A 23,737-nucleotide genomic window follows, 5' to 3' on the forward strand; every position below is an offset into this window, starting at 1 on the left:
ACTGAAATTGCTTAAACAACTCAAAACACTGCAATAATTTTAAGGTTAGTAAAAAGGGATAACAGAGAGTGTTATTTATGTTAAATTACTTTATTTCAAAATAAAATCAAAGGGCTCCAACACTAATCTGAAATGCTTTATCAAAGTGGGATAGCTGTATCCCATTGAAAATCACCTTGGGCAAGTTAATGGCATCTTTGCAACCTAAACATAGTTTATTGCACTTCTTTGCACTGTTTTTAACTAATACACTTAACTCTCACATTCTTATCACCATAGTACATTACATGAGAAAACAATACCCTATCTTTCTGGCTGTCAATCTTTTATGCTCCGTCTTTTTTTGCTCAAAAGAGTTCTATACATGTAGTTCAATTCCCCCCATGACTGGCTTTTTATAGCACACTGCTATGAATGGTGGGACACACGCAATATAGTCAGGACTTAATTTTATTAACATTATCCAGCTTCCCTTCAGGCAGGCAGACGTTTGGTACCTTAACTACTAAGCCACCAAATAGGACAGTTCATCAGTGGAATATCACAATATTTATTATAAAAAATGCTTGGTCATATCTGCTAATTTATTTTAAACAAAATGATATACAAAGCAGTGCAAAGAGATTTCAGTTCCTGCTTGTGAATGATGAAAGCCATCCAGAGTTCTCCTCAATCAAGCAGCAAACTAGCACTTCAACATGTCAGCCTCCTTCAACTCCTCCCTGCCTCCTACCAATCAAGGATTGGGAAACCTGAAGAAAATATAAAACACAGAAACTACAGAGGGAAAAAACAAATCCACTAGTGCAATGACCCACAGCAATATCTAAAGAATAAAACACTTTACCCACTCCTACAGTTTTACCCTGCCAAACTTCTTTTTCTGTCCCTTCTCCTCTCCTTTGGCTCGTTTTTTTCTTCACTTGCCATGAGGATTAATATTGGTTGTTTCAGCTGAAAGATATACCCTCCTCAGGCATGAAATTACCAAGCAAAAGCAACTTTTTTTCTTCAAGGGCATATCTGGGGAGTAAACAAGCTGTGTGGATACCAGTGAAGGAAAAGTAAAGGAAATGCTTGCCAGAGTATAAAGTAGATAAAGAAAAAAGAAATAAAAACTTTAATTCTTCTGTCTTCAGGCCTTCTAACAAAAGAAAAGTAATCCTGACTGAAAATTGTTTGGACCACTCTTCTCACAAATGACACATCGCCTTACACCATAACATGAACTCCATCAGTCGTAGCAGATATCTGGAGACCTGTTCACAGGCACCTGCCAGGTAAGTTTCTTCAAAAGGGGTTACACCTTTCTTAGTGCTAGTGAGGGAACCACAGCCTTGTGAAAGAAGTCAGGGTGTTGTGAGAGATCCTCATATGGCACTGGCCATTCCAACCAACTTTATCAGGAGAGCCATACTCACACTTGCTAGCAATGGGGTTTGTTTGTTTTTTTCTCCCTGCAACTTGAGAACGGTTTTGAGATATACCCTTCTTGTCCTCCTGGCTAGTTTTTGCTGTATCTTCCTCTTTCCATGGGAGTCATACAGAAAGATCAATGCAGTGAGCTTTCTTGAAAGCTGTCAAAACAGTTCTGAATCCTTGACACAAAGTCAAAGTGATTCACAGTAAGGCATAGCAAGACAGAGGAAGATCCAGTGCAGAAAGGCTATATGATTTAGCAATAAAAAATGTGACTTTAATTACAAAGCAAAGAGAATTTTGTTATATTGGGTCAAGAGTTCAAGCAGTAAGAGCTAGAAAAAATAGTTTGTGATTGCAGCTTAGAGGTTTCCTTTTTGAAGGAGGGGCTAAAGATGCTTTGGGTCCCACCACAAATTTAGACTGAACCTATGCTGTGAAGAAAGATGTTATGAAGATATTTAAATTTTGTTCAGGGAAATTTCAAATTTTTGTCAGTTTGACCTGTTTTTTAGTTGCAAGAATACTGAAAACAAGGGGGGCGAAAACCTTATTTGCTGTAAGTAAAGTACTAATAAAATACTGCAAGAAATATTTTATTGACTATTTTTTCCTTTATGCAATATAGAAATGCAGGCTAAGATAAACGCCAGAAAAAGTTCACGAGTCATTAATCATTAAAATTACAAGTAGCAAAAATAGAATAATCAGAACTAATAATTATTAACATCAAATTATGGATGTTAGAAATGTTAATGTTTTGAGATGAGCACATTTCTGCGTCTACTTCTTTCTGAGCCTCTATGCTCAACTTCACATGTGATCAGAGACCTTAGGCACGGAACTTCTCAAAGCTCTCTAAGAAAGATGTCTAATTTTAGATGCGTAATTTTTACAGAAGCTTCCCCTACCCCTCTCAGACTCAGGATGCTGTTTACAATCTCCCCAAAGCATTTATATCTATCTCCATTTGCTCATAACCAATGATTTGTGCTACCTTCCCAAGGTTTATAATCTCAGTTGGAACAAAACATGGTACTGATGTATCACTAGGCTAACATCACCAGTTGACATTTTAAGCAATATCACTACATAGCTTATCATTTTCCTTTCTTGAATTGAGTGAGAAACTGAGCAACCTATTCTCAAAGGAAAAGTAAGTTATAGAAGCTCCATATGAGAAAGATAGAGACAGGACACCCTTAACGGCGTTCCACATAGCACCTAATGGTGCAGGAAAAGATTTCAATTTAGAAAATTACTAAGTCACTTTAATAATTTCTTTATGGTTTGAGTTTTGTGAATAATAAATGATCTAGATGGAAACAGAAGATCATTAGCTACTGTTAGGCTATAACTTTGTCATCAGTCTTAAGTGAAATTATTCTGTTAACAGTTATATTTTCTTCATGAAGATTGCATACAATCTTCACAGACACGGTGATTTTATATTCTGACCCCTCAAACAAAAAAGCTCGACTGAAGTAAAGTTCAAGAATGTTAGAGGTATAAGCAATAGCAAAGCTTGAAGTCCAGAAAAATTAGCGAGCAAGCTGTGCTACTACAGCAAATCAGTGATAATAAACTCAACAGCACCATTTTAGAAACACACATCACTTAAGATCAGTTAAAACAGTCCTTTTCGAAAGAGCAACAGCCATATAGCTAGAATATCTAGTTCAAGAAGTACTTTATTGTAGATGCTCTACCCATATACAAGCATCCAAAATATTTTTATGCAATTATTGTGTATGGCGAAAAAAACTCATTATAATTAAAAACTAACACACAATCCTTTCCTTTTCAGAAATCACATAGGGAATCCAAATCAAGAACTATCACATTAGCCAATTATATATGTACATAGAAAATTAAATATTTTCAAGTGTTGTGTGTTATTAAAGACATTATCCAAAACTACAGGTTTTTAGAATAAGTACAGCTTCTATTCAAACAGGAATAAGCTATACATGTTAGAATTTGTTGCTGAAGATTGGACCTGGAGAAAGATTTGCTGCATCCACCAGGAGAAAAAAAAAAAAAAAAAGTAAAACCAGGACAAATTCACATTTTATTCAACTGAAATAATCTGAATTCAATAATTTCAATGAGTACTCCAGTATGGAAAAAAAAAAACAAAACTAAAATCTTCCATATGTTATCTAACAAAATCACTTTATTTTAAAAGTTTTCTTTCATCAAAAACAGTATTTTAATGTAAAACTGTAGAAGAGTCAGATTCCCCAAAAGTGTTACTATCGTTCAGAATGTTATTTTCTTGACCTTTCCAAAATAATTTTGAACTCATCTGAAAAAAAAATTTGTATCTTATTTTTCTAAAGTCATCATAAATGAAGAAATATCAGTTCACAGAGCTCAACTATAGACCCCACTATTCAAGTATTTATCAACAAAAAGCAATTTCAAAGTAGCTGCCTTGTGAGTGTTCAGGGATAATAGCTGGACAATTCATCCATAAAATTAAGTCAACAATTCCACAATAAGTTTCTTGACAGACTTCTCATACCTGAAAATGTCAACTAAACATTATTCTTCTTTAGTCCAATAACGAAAGCCATATTACAGAATGATTTCTTAATTCACCTGATTGTGCAGCATTCATCTGTATTGTGCGTTAAGATCTGGGCCACCTCTTTTAGTGTAACCGAGAGTCCTCTGGAGAAGTTAACTTTAATATTATGATAATGATTTAATACCTTAATGTCACTTTAGAACATTGATGTATATGCAAAATCAAAATATTTCAACACAATTTGATGGGCTATGCTTTGCAGAACAACACATGAATGAAATTCTCTGTGTGTTTATAATGCTACCTTTAACATAGGGTTATAATGAGTTACCTTCTTAGGCCTGCTACAGTGAAACCTTACTCCTCCACACCTCAGCTTTTGCAAGAAAACCGTCCAGCTGCTGCGGATTTCCCGGAGACCTCTAGTCTAGACCTCTGTTTGTTTGTTTGTTTGTTTTTGTTGGGGGGGGGGTGTACACATGCATGCATAGCGGGGAAGGGGAAGAGAGAAAAAGAAAAAAAGAGATGGTTTGGGGGGAAGGAAGGCTTTTGAGAAGGAGAAAGTCTTCAAGAGCATTCTTTTATTTATTTATTTTTCAGCTGAAAGCTCAGGCTCCTCTGTCTGTGAGTTGCCTTCTGTATTTTTTTTATGTTATTTTTACTTTTTAAAAGATGGGAATAGGAGAGACTTTTCACCTCCGGTTTAAGGACTCAAAACTGAGGCACCCTCTTTCTTTTAATTCAAACACAGATAATAAAAGAAAAATCTGAAAACTAAAAAGCATAGGTATTCACATGCACAGAATTTCAAATGAAGTCCTAAGCAGTCTTCTGAGCCTCATATTCTTGATATGCCTTGATTGCTGTAAGGGCAAGGTTGTTTTTTACTAAAAACACTCCCTATTGTAGCTGTACGTGTTATTATTGTTCCATTACACCATGGGTCTGCTCAATTCTCTTTTCGCAAAGCCCAAGCTTTGTTCACTCAAAGGGTAGAATTTTCCCATAGGCAAAGAAAGTCTTTTCTCTGAGATGTGTCTGTAAATGAGACGTTTCAACTCAGGAACTGTAAAGGAGGAAACTTTAGAAGTTGTCCAGCAACCTCAATGTCTAGGGTCTTAACACCAAAATAGAGGGCAACTAGATTACTCAGGAGCGTGCTGCTCCACATGGATGCTGCTTCCTTTCCTTCCCACCTCCTCCCCCTCCTCTTCAGTGAATATTTTTAATGTGTTTTTTGATATATGTTTATGAGGTATCCAAAAGGTATCCAAAAACGATGCACAAGATTTATCAGAGGCCTGCAGTGAAAATATTTGCGAACCAGGAGATCTATTGCCTATCCAATAAGCTCAGTTTTCAAAGAAAACAGAAAAAAAAATTCACCTCCTCAGTTTTATTTCAAATTACTGTTCTACTCAGTTTTTTACTTTCATAGAGTGAGAGAAGTGCACAAGGGAGTTACAGAAATAAAGGAAGGAGAAGGGGCCCTATGAGAACATCACAACAGAAATGAAACATAATAAAAATGTGATAGTGGGCAAATGAACAGACAAAAATAAAGGAATCTAGAACAGGTAAAGGTAATGGACTTTGTTTCATTTCAGGTGTGTTTGGATTCCACAGTGTTTCTACTAATTTAAAAAGAAACTTGTGTAGAAGTAAAAGTGCATGGTGCTGGAATTATGGGTGGCCACAGAAGGTGGACCTCTATAAATGTATTTAGAGGCAGGAGTTAATAAACTAAGGTGTCTGGTGCAAATTTGGCATAGTGCTGTTCCAAATATGGAGAACAGTCAATCAAAGAGATTTAGTACTAGGCCAAAAATGAAGAAAAAGGTGAAGAAGAGACCATGAAAGAAGGAGAGTGGATACAAGGGACAGGAATCCAGGAAATGCAGAGCCTAAGATCATAATTAGTGAGAAATTGAGCACGAGGTGGAAATACTTGAGAATCTATTGAAGGGAAGCAGCATGAAAAGAAAAGTGATTTTACCTGCATACTTACAGCACAAACAGCCAAAGAGGCCAAATAGATTGGAAAGTTGGGAAGTGAAGAGATCAAGCAGCAGGCTTAAACAAACAAAAGAGAATACTTTTCCTTCAAAGCACATAATTCAATTCAGAAACTTGTTGCCACAGGTTATTGTGAAAGCTGACATGATGTTTTGAAATGGGACTGGACAAGCAGGTGGAAGATAAATACGTTATAGTCCAAAGGAAAGGTGCAGTGGGACCTTTGGTCTTACACATTGTAGGAGATCTTCTCTTTGAAAGTACATTTCAAAATATTAACGAGGATGTAACTCGGTCTTTCAGTTGTCTTTCTTTGCAAAAAATAGCTTGCCTAAGAAAAAAATACAAAATAACTGAGAGGCTGAAGTCAAGGGAATATGTTATGCCACTTTTTATTCTCCAGAGATATTGAGTTACTGGCTCAATCGCTTTCTTCTGTATGTATAATTGTGGCAGTAAGAACTGCCTTGACCATCCACAGCTGCTGATTCATGTTAATTTCCATCTTGCTTTGATAGATAATTGATACATGACACATTATAGCTCTGAATATTTCAACTAATTGAATGCATGTCTTCAGATTGGCAAATCAGGATATTTCACCAAGACACTTTATTTCAAATAGGTCTGCGAATTATCAAATGCTGCTGTTTCCATTAAGAAGATTTTCCAGTGATGGGGACTTCTGCCACCCACTGAATGTGACGTTGAACTAAGTCTTCAGCAGTGACATCCAGAGGTTATGAACTACTGCTACACACATAACAGCTGTGTCTTCAGTTTGATTATGATGGACCACCTCCTTTCTCAACTCCAGCTAAATCAATGCAGTTATTACCTAAGCTTTGTAAGTAGAATCTATGGTTTTGGGTTGAGCATCATGAGTTTGACAGTTAGCTCTGTTTACTGATGATTAATGACTAGGTATTTGGACAAAGGTAAACAAAAATTCTTAATAAATTGGAAGAGAGTGAAAATTGCCTGGGGCCCATTACCAAAGAAAGAGTGTAATGTATCTAGCCAGAATGTGCACTTCTAAAGCACTAAGCTTGCCAATTAGAATACAGAAATGACAACAGCTACAGGCATTAAAGCTTATGCCTTTGCTACTGCATGAGACAAATGTTTGAGCAAACTACATGTCTTACCTTTGTACTGCTGCCTATAAACTCTGACTTTGTGCCCACCTTCCTGCTTCATGGTGTTTTCTTGACATTTATTAATAATAATAAAAGTTAAGAAAAATGAAAGTAGCAGCCGTATTGATTCAGCAAAGCAGCATGAGCATATTTAATAGCCCATGCCTTTTACCTGATTCAAGCATATTCAATTTCTCTGAAGTCTGATTTCTTTAATTATGCTACAAATCTAAAATGACTTTTTATGTTACCAGATACTAATTATATTAGACAGATCGCCATTCATCTGCTTATAGCAATATTTATTGCCACTGCCATCATTTAACATCAAAACAGTATTACCTCATCATCATTTACAGTGGAAAAAGTACTACTTTTCTGTATAATTTTGTGTCTAGGTTGGTCCAGTTAAAGGCACAAGACACTCTTTGCTTGGTTTATATAATTAATATGTATAAATACTTTGCTTACTCTTAATCTCTAATTATGATAAACTATACCTTCCATTTGTAGACAAGCTTCTCTCTATGCTAAAGCTGCCTAAATCTCCTCTGAGTTAGGAAGATAACTTCAGAAATTGAGAAAATCATTAGATTGAGTCCCACTGAGAGGGGGATTTCATAGGGGAAAAAAGGAATAGAAGCCAGAGGAAACTTTTACAACCTTAATAAACAGAAAGACAGAAAGTCTGTTGAAGTAGAAATGAAAAAAGGAAAAACTGTAGAAGAAATCACAGTATGGATAAGAAAAGAAAAGCTGTGAATCAGGTTACGCTCCCCTGCCTCTGCAGAGGACACCTTCCATTGATGTCCTCTGCCTTCTCACACAAGCTCTCCTGGAAAAACTGAATCAGCCATAGTATCTCTCTAAACTTGGGCATGTCATTATCATTCTTTCTCTCCATCACTGCAACTCCTCTGGGTTCGAGAGTTTCCTAGAAAAACTGTAGTTGTTTAACAACTGTGCAGCTGGACTTCCAGAGGCTCCATTAAGGCAGTGGCTACCAGCATTCAGTTAGGCCTTACTCCTTACAGATCTGGTAGGTCACTTTTCCTAGACCTTACTTTCTTGACCTGCAATTTAAAAGAATCTCTTGTGAAGAGATTCTCTCCTCATGGAGATTCCTCCCCTCTCCTCTCCCACATCTTTGTGAACGTACCTCCCCTTATGTTAAATCTGGCATATACTTGTATTAGAAACCTAACATTCAAGGTAAGAAGGCATACTTATATGATAAATCAGCTCTAACAAAGGAGTAGGACAAAAAAAATTACGTCAGCACATTAGGCACAGGGGAAGGGATGAGAAATCAAAGGATGCTCCCAGATACGTTTAGAAAGATAAAGGAAAAAAAAAAAATAAAATCCTCTATTAAATGGAAGAATGCATCTCAGAAAATGATAAAAAGTAGGTTTGCTAGCCCCCAGAGAGAAAGAGAGAGAGAGAATATTGTATAATTTTGGGAAGATTATGTTTCATTAGAGACATTCGTGAATGTAATGAGCTAAAGAAGGGGTAAGACACTGCTTAAATTGATCTATACAACTGATTGTGCTACACTTGATAAAATAATTGTGTCAGTCTCTTCTGTACTTAAAATAAACTTAACAACTCTGAAACGCAGTCAGTTGTTAAGCACTAAACATCATCACACACTCTGTCACACTACTCTCATTGTTTCAGAAACCTCGGAAGCACCTGACATTTACTTTCTCTAGTTCTAACACTGGAATTGCAGAAATGCAATTAGGAAAACTCTGGTACTCATAACAGAAAAGGTCAGCAATGTGCAAACTAAACCTGATAACATGCCTAATGTGCTGCCAAACATAACAGAATGCCTTCCTGATAATTAATGATTTTACAGACTGCCATGAAGTTGTTGCAAGACAATCAGATCAACGGGGGGCATGCCACTATGCGAAAGACACATAGGAGATCGTGAAATATTCTTTGATAGAGGTGTATTGCAAAGTCACCACCAATAGAAAAATCTAACATTACAAAAGGCCATGTTTTCAGAAATAATCACATAAATAAATTGGGCAGAAAACACAAATGACAGAAGTTTCAACATTTGGTAAGCACAGAAGCCATTACCTCATCAAAGGCAGTGCACTTCGTGCCTGCAGCCAACAACCAATACACCACCACCTCCAGGATGTACAAGACATGTTTTCTTTTTCTTTTCTTGTAGTAATCAATGTAAGTAGAGGTTAGAGGGTTTAGTTTTTCTGTTTGTCTTTAATACAGAAATACTCACGCAGCAGTACAGGCTCTGTGTTCCTCACGCAAAGACCTTCTCCTTACTTGTGCCACTAATCCTACATAAACTAATAGTGAACTTTAAGAAAAATGAAAAGCAATCTAAGGGGTTCCTTTGATAAATGACATTTCATCAACAGTGCCAAAAAATAGCTCATTTCTGAAAGCTGAAAGTAGCACTTATCAGAAGTTTTCTGCCAAATACCTAAAGGCAGGTTAAACCTTTAGTGAAAAATGTTTTTGAGACCTTACAAACACCAAAGAAATGTATATTTGTTATATCTGAATTCATCATGAGCAAATAAAATCTATATAGTTCTCATGTCTATTTACAGACTATAATTTGTATTTGATTGTTTCATTTTATTTTGTCACAATTATAAGAAGTTGCATTTTTTTAAAAACTAGCGGAAAAAAAAGTACCGTCATGAACTACAGTGGAGCTTTCGCCTCTATATTCACTTAGGTTAAAATTCAAATTACAGAACTCATAATCTTCCAGGAATTATCACATACATATCTGTGATAAGAGAACATTATGTTTTGAGACCGCTAGATCCATATTGCAAAGCTGTGTTAAAGACAAATGCTAACTTTGTATTATAGTTTCTCCTATACCTGAGTTATATCAATCTATTTCATGACCAATGTAAAAGCCAGCTATTCTTTTAATGTGACACATATTGTTGCCTAATTAATTAAGGAAAACAAATCAACTATAACTTAGTGTGAACCTCCGTATTTTTTTATTTCATTAGAACAAGTATCATGAATTTAGGACATGACATATTTTTGAGGATTGGCTGTAACGATAGGCCAGATGATGATCAGTTAAACTGCATAAGCTGAATTTTCTCAGTCGCAGGCTATAACCCATGTGAAGAAAAGTATCTGATGTCCTGTCTTTGGCGGTCTATAAAAAACTAAACAAAAAACCTCAAGCACCCATCTGTCTGGTATTTCCGTATTTACCTTCATACATCCTTTTGTAACCAGCTTTATCTGAACAGCATGTGCCTGAGGCAAGTATTTATAAAACAGTACCAACAATGCAAAACATTTTTACAGGTGCTTACTTTGCAAAAAGTTCACAACATAAGTGAATATATTTTGTTTAAACTGTATGAAGAGAGGCATGGCAATAAAAGGAAGTAAACACATTCCCCACAACTAGATGATAGCATCAATGAAAGTGCAATTATACTTCCAGCTTGTTCTTGCTATTCTTTCGGTAATGATCATAAGCAACTGATTGTATTTTCTTGAAATGCTACATATGCATAACATGCACCAAAAAACTAACGAGAACACACTCACCATGTACTATCAGGACATATTCTGTGCTGTTTCGGCCAATAGGATTTTTTGCTTCACATCGGTATGTGCCATTGTCTGTTTTGTTTAGGAAACTGATGCTTAGGACCCTGCCGTTGACAACCATTCTCTCTGGATCTGGTAGTTCTCCACCGTCCTTTGTCCACAGTACTGGTTCTGGCCTGTTGTATCCAAAGCAATGCATTTAATCAGATACATGAAGCATGTATATGCAGCATACACATCAGAAACAGTAGCATCAGAAACTTATGAATAGTAACCCGCCATCAAAGAATATTAATGATCATTTGAGTTACTGGATATAATGAACTGTCGCTATTACAACCTCACCATCCCGGATGGGAAGTACTAACAAAAGTGAAAGAACAAGCAGGGAAAAGAAGAGAAACAAAAAAGGAAACAGAATGGTACTGGAACAGGCCAAGATCTTTCCTAAATTAAAAATTAGTTCTTCCGAGGTTTCAGGGCCCACAGGTCGGCAAGATGCTTGGCAAGCTTTCCGTTTGTGTGATGAGCAATATGGTCCTGTGTGACTGACAGGCATCAGAAATCATGCAAGCAGGTTGAGGTAGATGTAAGTGGATTGTAAATGGATTCTGAAATTATTTAGGCCATTCACATTCACAAGTGCACTTGTATGCACTGAGTGTTTTTCCTGAACCAGGCGTATCAGTCTCAAAGTAGCACATCTTACACACAATCTAAATTTGTTCCTGTTGCTGCATTGTGTCACAGCCCATCCCTTTTTCCACCCTTTCTGCATGCTTCCCTCAAATAACTGCTTGTAATGCATGTCTCACAAGCAATATAAGATTTGACTTAAAATCCTCGATTTCCTTCTTTTGTGAAACTTCCTCTTGTGCCTCATGAACTCACATCAAACAGGCCAAAGGCAAAGCACTGACAGCAATAACCCCCTAGGCAAGTTAAGGGCACCGCGGAGAAGGGAACTGACCGTCTTGCAGATTCACATATACCATTCCACTGGCAAGTGATACCTAACTCTTTCCTAAAGACTCAAGAAGCTCCACAGTTCATGAGATTTGCCTAACAGACAGCAGGATGTATTTATTACTGGTATGCAGTCTTTATTTACATGTAACATGACCTACTTTCAAATTTACATGAGGAAAATCGGCAAAATGGCAGGTCTGTGACTGGGAATGAAAAGTTGGCTTACTGAATCCTGACTATCTCACAAACAGACACAGCATCTCAGGTCCTTAGATACTAGTCACTAAAGCAGGATACATACAGCCCGGGGTGTCGCTGCTACATTACTTGTATATGGTAGCTTTGTACACTATAACCCAAATATCAATCCCTTTCTTTTGGGTACACTAAAGTAATTGCAGTCAGAAGCAGTTCTAGATTTGCACATTTATTTGGTAGGAGAATGTTACATTTTCCTATCGAAGTATGCAGTTGTAAGACTAGGTAATAAAACAAAATGTAAAATGCTGTTATAAAATCAGAAGATGCCAGATTAGTCACTAGTCTTACTCAAGAAATACTTAATTTCATTAATTTAAGCAGGTGTTTAAAGCCTATTAAATATAATAAGTGTTAAGAATAAGAATTAAACCTAAATACCTAAGGAGAGACATTTTGCCAAAATGTGGGCTCATGCACAGAAAAATAGTCCTAATGGCTGCAACAACACGATTTTCTTTTAACTTAGGCAAGACATGTAAACAAGGTGATTTTTTCTGAAATGCTGTATAATGCTGCTATATAATTTATACTACTTTTTAAAGTAAAAATACTATAACATGTTTCTCTTGAAAGATAACAGAGATTTATACACATTTTAGTAATATTTGGATGACACCTTGTTAAATCGTTGTTGAACTTGTTACCTAGACTGGCTGTTCTCTGAAGTTATGATTATTTTAGAAGATCATATACTCAGGGAGTAAAACAAGACTCACGTAATTTTAAACCAAGGATTAAGAACTGTCAGTGTAATGGGCCTTATTTATACCTTACCATAAATATGTCTTAATACTCTTTCTAAGTGCACTTTCAGGAACTGGTATCTAAATACACATGACACACAATATACACACTTCCTTTCTGCTTAATGCGAGCAGGGAATCTAGATGTCCATGCTGGTGCAGAAACATTGCCCTACAGAGTTCACAACTTTAAGGTGTGATTTGCTTTGATATGTTAAGGTGGATTTGTTCAATTTTCTAGCAAACTTCTCATTGTTCCCCATTTACCAGCTTACTGTGAATCTGTAATCCCAGGAGTGGAAACTCTGAAACACTTCTGTTACAATGTGCACCATTACCTTCGTAAATGGCATGTTAAAGCAACTTCTGTGCAGTGGTAATTTATGGAACTTACGTTTTAAATTGAAATTAGATGGCATACCCTAGGGGAAAACCATAGGATAACAAATAAGTATGAAATGGAGCCTTAGATATAAATTATTCAGGGAGCTTTGTTACATCGTAATATACCAACTCTAGTCTTATACAGAGTGCTTAGCTACGGTTGCAAAATGATGGTGGCAGAAAAATCATGGCTTAGACAGAGGCAGATCTACATACTCTGGGTGTCAGGGAAGCTGCTAATTAACAATTAGTATTAAGCCATCCTGTGCTGGCTTAGTGGCAGCAGCACAGCAACTCCTGGGCAGCCGGCCCATGGTCAACACATCATGGTGGCCAGGCACAGCTCTCACTCCATCTCACTGCTCTCAGGGAGGATGGTGCCTAAACCAGCAATTCTGTCACAGCCATAAAATTAAATTTTGCCGGCACTGCTGGGAAACTTTGAGACACTCTGGTCTAAACAATACATTAGTTAGGCAGAAGTGAGCTAAGAACATGAGGCATGTTCATGCACCCAGGCCAGCATGCTGCTGTGGTCAGTGACAAGAGGAGTGGCTGTTTAGGGAAAGCATGTGAGTGTGGCCATTTTCTGTGGTCCATTCCCCCTGTACTCTGCCAGCATCCACAGTCATTCTATTGGGGATGTTGGAGGGCACATCTCTTGTTCTCTTTTGTATCTACTTAGTATTTAGATCTCTCGTCTATGAATATCTCGAATATCTTTTTGAATCTGCTTGTCTGTCAACCCAGCCTCCTTGACAATGAATTCTGGAAGTTCCCTACCTGCTGTGCAAAAACGTATTTACTTTTATCTGTCTTACACTGATCTCCTAGCAGTGGCAATGAATATTGCAGGATATGGTAAGTAATGCTTCTGTGTATTATAACCTTGTTATAAGTCATGATAGCCTTGTGCTTAAGTAGGCCTCTCTCTCTCCCTCTTTCTCCGTTTGTTTGAATTTGATACCTTCTGAGATTATTGGCCGGGAACAAAAAAATATTCACAGGAAAAAAGGGTAAAGGAACCGTAAATATAAAGCATAGTGGCTATTCCTTGATCATTGTGGCTATTCCTAGTACCTTCATTGTCCAAAGCACAAATGCAGCTGAAACACTGGTGGGGAAGCTTTCCTTCTGTGACACAAGGCACGGAGAAGTGTGAATTCCCCATAGTTTACCCTACTGAAACACGTTCATGGATGCAAATCCAGACAGAGGTTCTTTCTCCTATGCAACATTTTGAAAGGGTTCTGGCTCAACTGGGGGATATTTAGGTTTGACCTTCTAAAACACCCAGCAAATATGTACACTCCTAATATCGCACATTTTTCTCCATTGCATACATCTCCAATATTGCAGAATTTCAGCTTTTCTTCACATAATAAAGGGTTGCCATACCGCTATCTATTACTGTGTAGACTGGAACAAACAGGGTATCCCTGTGCCTTCCATTTGTGCTTACTTCAAGTTGAATCACTCTTAGCAGTGTAATCCCCATTTTTCTCAGACAGTCCTGAAAACCTCTTTCTTGGACCACAATAGCTGTAAAGTCAGAATGAGCACTGTGGCCACTAATGCAATTACACGTTACTATCTTCACACATTTCATGGCACAAACAAGCTCACTGACCTGCTCTGTCCTAACAGGAGCATGCAGCCTGCTAGTACCAATGCAGTCACCCAAAGAACAAGTCTGTCCTCCCTTCTTTTTTTTTCCCATCTTGGGTGAGAAGTGCTTTTCTATATCCCTGGTTTGATCCCTCCCGTGGATGTGGTTAAGTGGAAATGAGCTGTTACCACTGAGACCCTTCACTGGGTTGAGGGAAGTAGCAGAGCTGAAGCACCAAGATGCTGTTTTCTTCCCCAAAACACAGCTCTGCTTACCTATTCTAATTCGCTCCCCGTGTGACACCTTTTAAAACAAAATCAAACAATTTAAGCATGCTGTACTGAAGAAATTCTTTCAAAGACACAGCTCAACAGTGACAGCCCATGCTATTTCTTTGGCTAGTACACACTGCTTTAACTGATTTTGCTTTGCATGCAGCTGCCCACAGTGGCACTACCAGGACTGCATTAAACTGAAAGAAGCCAGAGATACCAATCACAAGCATACTAAAAATCCTTAATTATGACCAATGACTTCTCTGCCAGCCCCCCAAAAGAAATTTGAACTCTATACTCTCTCTGAAGAACTCCTAAATGGACTTAGATTTTGGTATAATTTATGTTTAATACTAGTAGAAAGGCCCAGAAGCTTTCAGTAACTGACTTGCAAAAGGGAACTGGTTTTTGGTATAAACAAATGACTTTGTTAACTGTCTTCATGTTAGCCTCAAAACTTGACATAAAAAGGAACAGAATTTGGTATTCTTTCCCAGACAAACTCAAATGAGACTGCAATGAGGATGTAAAAAAAATGGTATCGTGTTCCAGGATGATTCATGTTTTATACTGTGGAGCAGGAGTTTTCTTGCAAGTAACTTAACAAAGAATTTGTACATAAAGTGAAATTATTTTCTAATCCTGAGGCTAAGAAACCTTTTCTTCCAAAATAAGTCAGCAAGAAAGCTAAGGGTGAACTGGAATGTGTTGGGAAAAAAAATGTTTTAAAAACCACGGTCAGATTTAATTAGAAAAGAACACTTAGGCACAGACTTACCTTTTCAACAAGTGTTTATGTAACATGAAAGTCAAGAGTTAATATTTAACTCCACATTAATATTTTTTATGACCTAGGCTTTTAAAAGTTACACAGTAGTATTTTAAAACAAGTTTGCTAATTTTCCATCCCTTTCTCCATCCTTAACCAAAGGACTGTGATGTTTCAGTGCTTTCCTATACTCCTCCTTTCCAGCAATATCTTTATATCTAACCATTATATTTATCTTAACCTAGCCTTCATTTAAAAGTGATACACAGATCTATTTTATCACCTCTTCTTTCTGAACAAAGTGAATTTAAGCAATGCAATTCATTCTCACTTGAAAGTTCTTGGCTCTATTCATTTTTGCTGCCCTTTTCTGATTTTTGTGTACAGAAAGGTCATGTGCAAAGTGTTCTTCATTGAGATCTTAGTAAACAACACTCAGACAACTTACTGGCCCATAATACTAGCACAGGATAACCTTTTAATTTCTGTAAGATAGCACTCAAAAAAACCCAAAACAGCAACAACAAACAGTGCCAGCTTTTTACATACTCAGTCTCAGTGAGGATATTATCATCCACATGGGTATCTAAGCATCTTGTCAAAATTTTGTAGCCAATGTGGATAAAAATAAGAAAGATGGAAGAAGGATTTGTGGAATGCTAACAAGACAAGTAAATTCAACATTTTGAGTATGGCCCTCTTGAACATTGCCTTTTACTTCTCCAAACAGGGGCACACTTGTCTATAAAAGTCCATAAAAACATAATCTAGTGGAAATGCTCAAATGAGTAATGGAAAAGGTATCACCACATTTATCAGAACATTTTTTTGTTGAAATCCTGCTGCAATGTTAAAAGTCATCTAAGGGAATGATTGCTTCATTCATTTGAAACTTAGAGAGTTTCTCTGTATTAAGAATCTGGATTTTTAGCTTTATCAGTTAATCATCCTGTTGAAAGTTTAAATCCTGAGGGAACTTCTTGTTTATATAAAGTCTCAGTCTGATGAGTCATATTGGGATGAGCTGGTTTGGGAGCATTTCATCTATCAAAAACATCAATATCCACAGTCACTAGCCTTTCCTAAAAGGCTTAGATAGATGGGTTTTCTGTTATGGATAAGAACCCTCTGTGATTTTGTAGTTCTGCAAAGCTTGAGTAACCTTCATAGAGTGTTTTTCTCCCCAGAAGAATTAGTCAAGAATATCCTAAGTACCTTTTATGAAGTTCTCTTTTTTTAAGAAGGAAGCTTTGAACATCTGAATTGACTATTATATTTGTCTACACTTTTCTCTTTTAAGCATCTCAGCAGACATAATGTAGCCTAAGAATATCTATGATGCCCTATACGAATGTTTTTAAAATGGTTAAGAATTAAATTACCAACATATGTTAAAAATGAGATGGCAACAAAATATAGATTTCTACTTTTTATATCACAAGAATTTGACAGGAATTCACAGCTATAAAGACAACAGGTACAACAAGAAATGTTGATGACGGTTGCAGTGTATTATGCCTCTGAAAAAGTTGCTAAAATGATAAATTAAAGAGGTGACAGGAATCTCAAGCAGTGTTAGTATTCACCATTTCCAGGAAAAAAGAAAACACCAAAAAAATAGAAAAAAAAAGATAGCATAAAAGGGAAGAAAACAAACAAACCAAAACAAACAAAAAACCCCCAACGCTTCATCGCCTATCTTCTGTCCTGGATACAGATAAAGCCTTTCTTTTGTCCACCACAAATGCACTTGGGTGACAGGCCTCCCTGCCTGTAGCTTGCTTTGGATAAATCAGGCAGTCCTCTTACCTTCAGATTGGCTCACTGGATTACAGATGCTAACCATGTTGATATGATAGACTAAATTTGCAGCCGAAAGTCCTTATCCCTCAGTAGCCTGTGACAGCAACTGATTAAAGTAACTCAAGAAGAGTCTTTTCAAACCAAAGGTATTTATGCTTTTACATAAAGGTATAAAGTATATATTGCTAAGAGGTAAAAAGTAATTTTTCGTGTTCATATTTCCCCCTATCTACACCCTAATCTTTTCTTGCAACAATTTTTAAGGTTCCTTTCAGGTCAGTTAATACCTTTGCCTGTAAGAACCTGACTGTTCTCTTTCTGCCATAATTCTCTTTCCTTCTGTATCTCCTTCTCATCAGGCTGATAACCCACTCCCCTTTATCTTTTAGTATCTTTAGAGTCTAGGACTCCCTTTGACCTAAGGCTTTCAGCCTTTTAACACAGCTGTGTAATGCTGCTGGTCTCTGGATAGCCTTTTCCCAGTTGATCACTAACCCATTATAATGTTAACCTCTTTGCAACTATTTACCTGTAGTTTTTCCCTTTGCCTTTTTTGCATGTCTTGTGGGTTCCCCCCACCCCTTATCCGTTTCCTTTATGTTAGTTATTCTTAAGAAGGCAAGGCAATATCAAACAAATATCCTGAAAAGTGCATAATCCATATATATATGTATATATATAGGAAGTTTCTTACCTAATTCCAGTATTATTCACAGTCCTAAAAAAACTGCTGTGATTAACATTTTGGAGATTGGCTTTCTCATAGTCATGAGACAGATCAACGAGAGAACTTATGTGAAATCAGAAGATACCTTAACAGTGAATTGCATCAGAAATATCCCTTGTATTCTACTATTGTAAGCAGCAGGAAGGCTAGAGATGACCAAAAATATTCTGAAAAAAACCCCAAACCTTTGTGAGGGAGATGCCATAGGGATGTAGTGCAGAATTTGATTTAAATAAACTCAAAATCCATTGCCACATGAAAGCAGATGCGGGGGAGTCCCCTAAGCTAGTTCACATAGTTCCATCCTCCTTAAGGTAATTTTAATGCGGGAGGAAAAAGAGAACACCAAATTGGTGTGCTCACTGCTGCGGGTGATCCACTGTCTTCCCATGATCCACATTAGAAGTGAAAAAAATAGTTCAGAGAATTGTAATTCTTTATCAATAGTCACTGTGTGTGTGTTGGAGAAGCAGTTTTGCCAGGGTTAGTTTAGTTATGCTAGCACTGCCAGCCCTTCAGCTTTGAAGGAAGTGCAAAATCAGAGAGCGCACAAATGTGCAATATGGCTGATGGGTCAATGTCAGAAAAAGCTTTGTCGTGATATTGTGCAATACATCAAAACTGAGGTCAAGTCAGCAGATTTTCTCAACAGTGGAATACATAGGAACCCATCACTGTAGTATATGATAACACAGTTACTTATTTAAGTGATTTCTTATGCCCCCAATAACAGAGCATGTGAACGGCCAACTCCAAATAAATGCAGCGAGACATGAAATCAAACTGTGCACAGTTGGTTGCTAACGCCATTTATCGCCCCAAGTACCTCTAACTATTCAGAGTCAAGAAAACACTTCCCTAAAAACGCATCTTCTTAAAAATTGTTCTTGTTATAAAGATTTCTAAGAAAATACTATAATCATTCAGGTTACATGTTTTATTTTGCCAGTTTCAGCAGTGCTGCTCCTGATGTTATTAATTTCTTTTAAGACCTTTATCTGAACATCTTATCTGCTCTCCTCTTCTCTATCAGAAGGAATCTCCTTTTTGTCTCAGAGTTATTAAACTCATCTTGCAATGAAATTACCATTGCATGCCATAAAAATAACATGCTAACCTCTTACGAATGTCACCTGTCTTTAAAGAATGCAGACAAACTGTTTTGCCTTATATTTTTTAACAAGTCTTGAAGGAGGCCTCTGTTAAAAGTTCCTCTATGTGGTCATAATAAACTAGAAGAAATAAAAGTAATTCTAACTAAGACTGTCCTCTTGATCTGGAAGAGAAATATGGTCTATTTTGTATTTCTCAACTTTACTGATCATTTCGCCCCGGCCCAGCTTCCCTCCTCTCCTATTAGAAGCTACTCAGTATGAGGTTAGGCTTGACTGCCAAATGAGCAAGAGAGAAGACAGTTCTGGCTGCAGAGTTCCTACCTCCCTTACAGCCCCCTACTACCTAGACCAACACCATTGGCAGAGGTACCAGCAAATCCTGATCGACCTTTCCGTTGTGACAGACAGCTAAATCTTGTTCCAATAATGGAAGGTTTGCAGAGACGTTCAGAAAGTCAGCTTTTCTAATTGATATTAATAACTTCAAATCCATATATCAATTTATTTGCTGAATTGTACCCTATAAATTGAAAAGCTTTTTTTCTGATTAACATAAGAAACCCTCTTATCTTTAATTTACATAAGAACTAGAAACCTTTTTGCACAGTTCATAGCCTCTACAAATCACATGGATCTCCTGTAGAGTGAACAAATTCAGATTTTATGTCTTATGGAGCTTGATTACTCTTAAATGGAAATTAACTATAAACTCCTGAACTACTGACAAAAGGTCTTAACTGTGTGCCAGTGTGTAAAGATAGATCAGGATTGACAGGCATCTGCTATCGCTTAAGGCGTACAGTTCATGCTGACTATTTAAATTATTCAGCCTGTTTTTAAGTAATCAGGTCATTTTTCTGTTCTCTACTTTTTTCTATCTTTCAACAATTATCATTTGTGCAAAACATTTTCCTTTGAATATGCCATATTGAGAAACTGTTCCAAAAGGTTGCACCATATAGTATGCTTTATTTCCTGAGTCTAGAACTTCCATGCCACAACAGCTCAGATTATACATTAAAATATGAAAATGCATTAAAATCCTAGCCATCCAAATCTGGTATACATTCTGGAGTGGAGCCCTTTCTGATTCATACGAACAATGATATTTTGTCCATCCATCAGTGAATTACTCTGTCCATGATCAGTGAATTACTCTGTCCATGTCTGAATCAAGAATTAATCCGACACTACCATAATGACTTGAGAGTACTGAAATGAGTAAACACTGTGACTATATAAAAATCCTTAAAAAAGGAATATTAAGTTTTCACTCAACATACTTTTTGTTAGTACTTAACAACAAACCACACGCAGAACACTTTCTGCTCTTAAAGTATTAAACTCGGCATTATATTTAAACCCACTTTGAGGATTAATATCACTAAGAACAAAAGTCCCTCAGTTTATATGATAGTTGCCTGCTGCAGCTACCATTTTTGTAGTAATGCAAAAATTTAATACTTTATATCATTCTAATATATAAAACATATTTTCTAATAGCAAGTTCTAGGGAAGGCAAATCTGTGAAGTATTCTAAATATCCAATCTTTTCAACCTAATGAATGTTCAGACATCTGTGTTTCAGGATAAGCTGTAGCAAAATATTTTTAACTCTCATGGAAGTGCAAAAAGTATTTCAGTTTTTATAGCTGTTTTAAGAATGTTTAATTGCTTACTGATTGCCAGTCTTATTTTGGTGCAATGAAATCTCTGAATGATTTCAGACTTCGTTTCAAAGTTTGTGCTTTAAAACAAAAAAATAAGTACAAATAATATTCTTCTAAGACACTCTAGTTTTACTACTTGTATATAAAAAAGAATTAAAATACTTCTATTTTTATTCTTTTGATGAACAATACTCTCATGCTTGAGTTTCATCATAAGACCTCAGAAAACCTTCATTTCTTCATTCCAGTTCTACTTTTAAACCAATTTATTGTGCTACTGAATATTTCCTCAAGTATACATCCAGTACTCTTCCAAGCCTGATACTTTCCCTATAGGTGTACTTCTGGTTTTTATCCAAAATTATTTTCAAGTTTTGCTTTTTTTTTTAATCTGAACTCTTCAGCTCTTTAGATGATTTGTAAAATTTCCTACAGTTTTTAAGCGTTTATTGTTGTTATTATTATTGGTATCCAACTGATTTGCTAATTTCTCTAATGGAAGTTCTTCATCAGATTAAGTGGTAGCTCTTGTGGCTAATTTTCTTCAAGGAATTCAAATCTCATTGTCTTCACTAACAGATTTCTCTTCTTCCTTTTTTCCCCTTGATATTTAAAACTGACCATAATTTTCCTACACTTACTAGGCCCTGCCAATATTTTAATATGGCTGTACTTGTGGGTGAAGATCTTAAGTTCAAAATTGCACTTTATGAACAGTCAGACTGATACCGTAGAAATGGCTGCACTCTACATTAGATGTGTGTATGATGTATATACCCTATATGTACACAATTTTTAGGAGGAGGCTGCCAGTTTCCAGTCTACAGCAGCTTTTATTCACACACTGATGGGACACTGCCAGTAAGCCTTTTAGGCCAGTCTTAAAAAGAAAAAAGACAGAAAGAAAAAAGAAAAGAAAAAAAGAAAGAAAAAAAAAAAGATGTTGCTGCAGATCTGTGTCTCTCTTGCACCGGAGCTGTGCGCTCCATCTTGCATATACACAAGTGTTCTCAGTGAAAAAAGAAAAGAATCTTGTGCTTATACCCTCCACCTTCTTGATACATTTTAAGATGAAAAACATTAAGCTTTCTAAGGGGCTGTTGATTTTCTCCACCCTTTTTCTTGGGCATCTGCCTTTGCTACTTCCTCAGTCAGAAAGTGGGAGATACACTCTGAGCACTGCAGATGTGCTAACTTTAATGGGCTTTCATAGCAGAGAACAGTAAGTGCCTTCACCTACCTGGTCTGTACAGTGCCCATTCTATAACCTCACCTTCTGGTTTTCCATCTTGCCCAAATCTCTCCCACATTTGTCATATACTCCATCTACTTTCAAACTTTTGGTGTCTCATTCCATCCCCCCTCCAATTTTTTGCTTTCTCTGAATATGACCAACTTCCCAAACAACAGGTTGAACACTTCTATTCCTTTATACTTTCTCAAGTCTTCAGACATTTCTGCACCCTGCAGGCAATTACTCCCATGAAAGGCAAAATTTCCTAAACTACTTCGTTTCTGCCTTCCATCAGTTATGACTGTGGAAACACAAAATGGAGAAGGGAGAAAAAGGTGGATGTATTTCCAAACTTTCAAGGCCAGACTGTCACTTGGGAGCAAACAGGGAACTGAAGAATACAGGCACACTGATGCATACCATAAACAAAAAAGGTAAACCTCTTTTAAATACACCATTAGAAGGTCAGGGTATAGGCACTGATTTCATTTCTTTCAGATTTATTCTGAAAGAATAAATTCTTTCAGATTTATTCTGAAAGAGACCTGGATATTTTAATGCATTCTTAGCACTTCAAATCAAAATACAGAGTATTTTAGAACATTTTTAGTAGCCAGCTATTAACCACACTTTTTATATGTATTTTAAAATCTGAGGCTCAAAACATCTTAAGTTCAGAGAAAACACTATAACCTCTACAGCTTACGAACAGCTTTCATAAAAAGTGCACTTTAAAATCTTCTGTCTGTAGAAAACAATGGTATGTATGGCTATAGCGTTCATTTTGTATTGCCAGTTTATAAATAATTTATATTTCTTTTAAATTTTAACCAGGAAAAAGTCCTCCACAGAAGCGTAACATCTCTTTCAAAAAGATTCCTGAAGCTAAAAAGGCAGGAGAGGTCTAAGCCAGTACAGCAGCAGGGAAGAAAAAAAATACATTAAAAAATCTTATGTCATAAATCCTGCCTTACTTTCTGGGGAATGGAGGCATTGCAGAAGTAACTGGCACCGTCAGCTAACTGACACTAGCTCAAGGACAAAGTACTAGGTAATACTTTGCAAGGAATATCCACAGGTTGGCCTGGACTTGACCACAGATTAGATAAGGTGTTTTCCAATTTCTATAAAGTAGCAAAGATGCTGCTTTTGTATCAGAAGTCTTGTACTGAAGGGCTGATACGGACAGATTGCACAACAACGAGCTGTTCAGGTGGATGCACAATATATTACCCGAGTCGTATAACAGGCAATGGATAAGATATCCCTAATGACATATCGATAATTAAGGGCAAGTGACAACCTTGCTTCTAGGAGATTGTGCAAGAACGTGAAGGCGGAAAGACCTTCTCCATCAGATGCATCTCCCTTACTGCTGCAAGTAGAGGGGGAAGGCAGACTCGATGAAGCCGCCACCTCATCCAGAGTATCGAAAGTCAGCAGAGCCTGAGCTTCGGACTGACAGCCAGGTAATCTCTCACAGGGA

General features: G+C 36.8%; 1 protein-coding gene across 1 annotated transcript in view; it reads right to left on the bottom strand.

Moving 5' to 3' along the window:
* The window catches only part of CADM2 (cell adhesion molecule 2), a 193,035-nt gene that overhangs the window by 53,383 nt on the left and 115,915 nt on the right, over positions 1–23,737 (bottom strand). Inside the window, exon 7 of the mRNA XM_009323959.1 lies at positions 10,690–10,868. Within this exon, the coding sequence (XP_009322234.1) occupies positions 10,690–10,868 (179 nt within the window). The remainder of the gene's footprint in view (positions 1–10,689; positions 10,869–23,737) is intronic.

The sequence above is a fragment of the Pygoscelis adeliae genome, unplaced genomic scaffold (genome assembly GCF_000699105.1).
Source record: "Pygoscelis adeliae isolate BGI_AS28 unplaced genomic scaffold, ASM69910v1 Scaffold124, whole genome shotgun sequence".
Lineage (NCBI taxonomy): Eukaryota > Metazoa > Chordata > Aves > Sphenisciformes > Spheniscidae > Pygoscelis > Pygoscelis adeliae.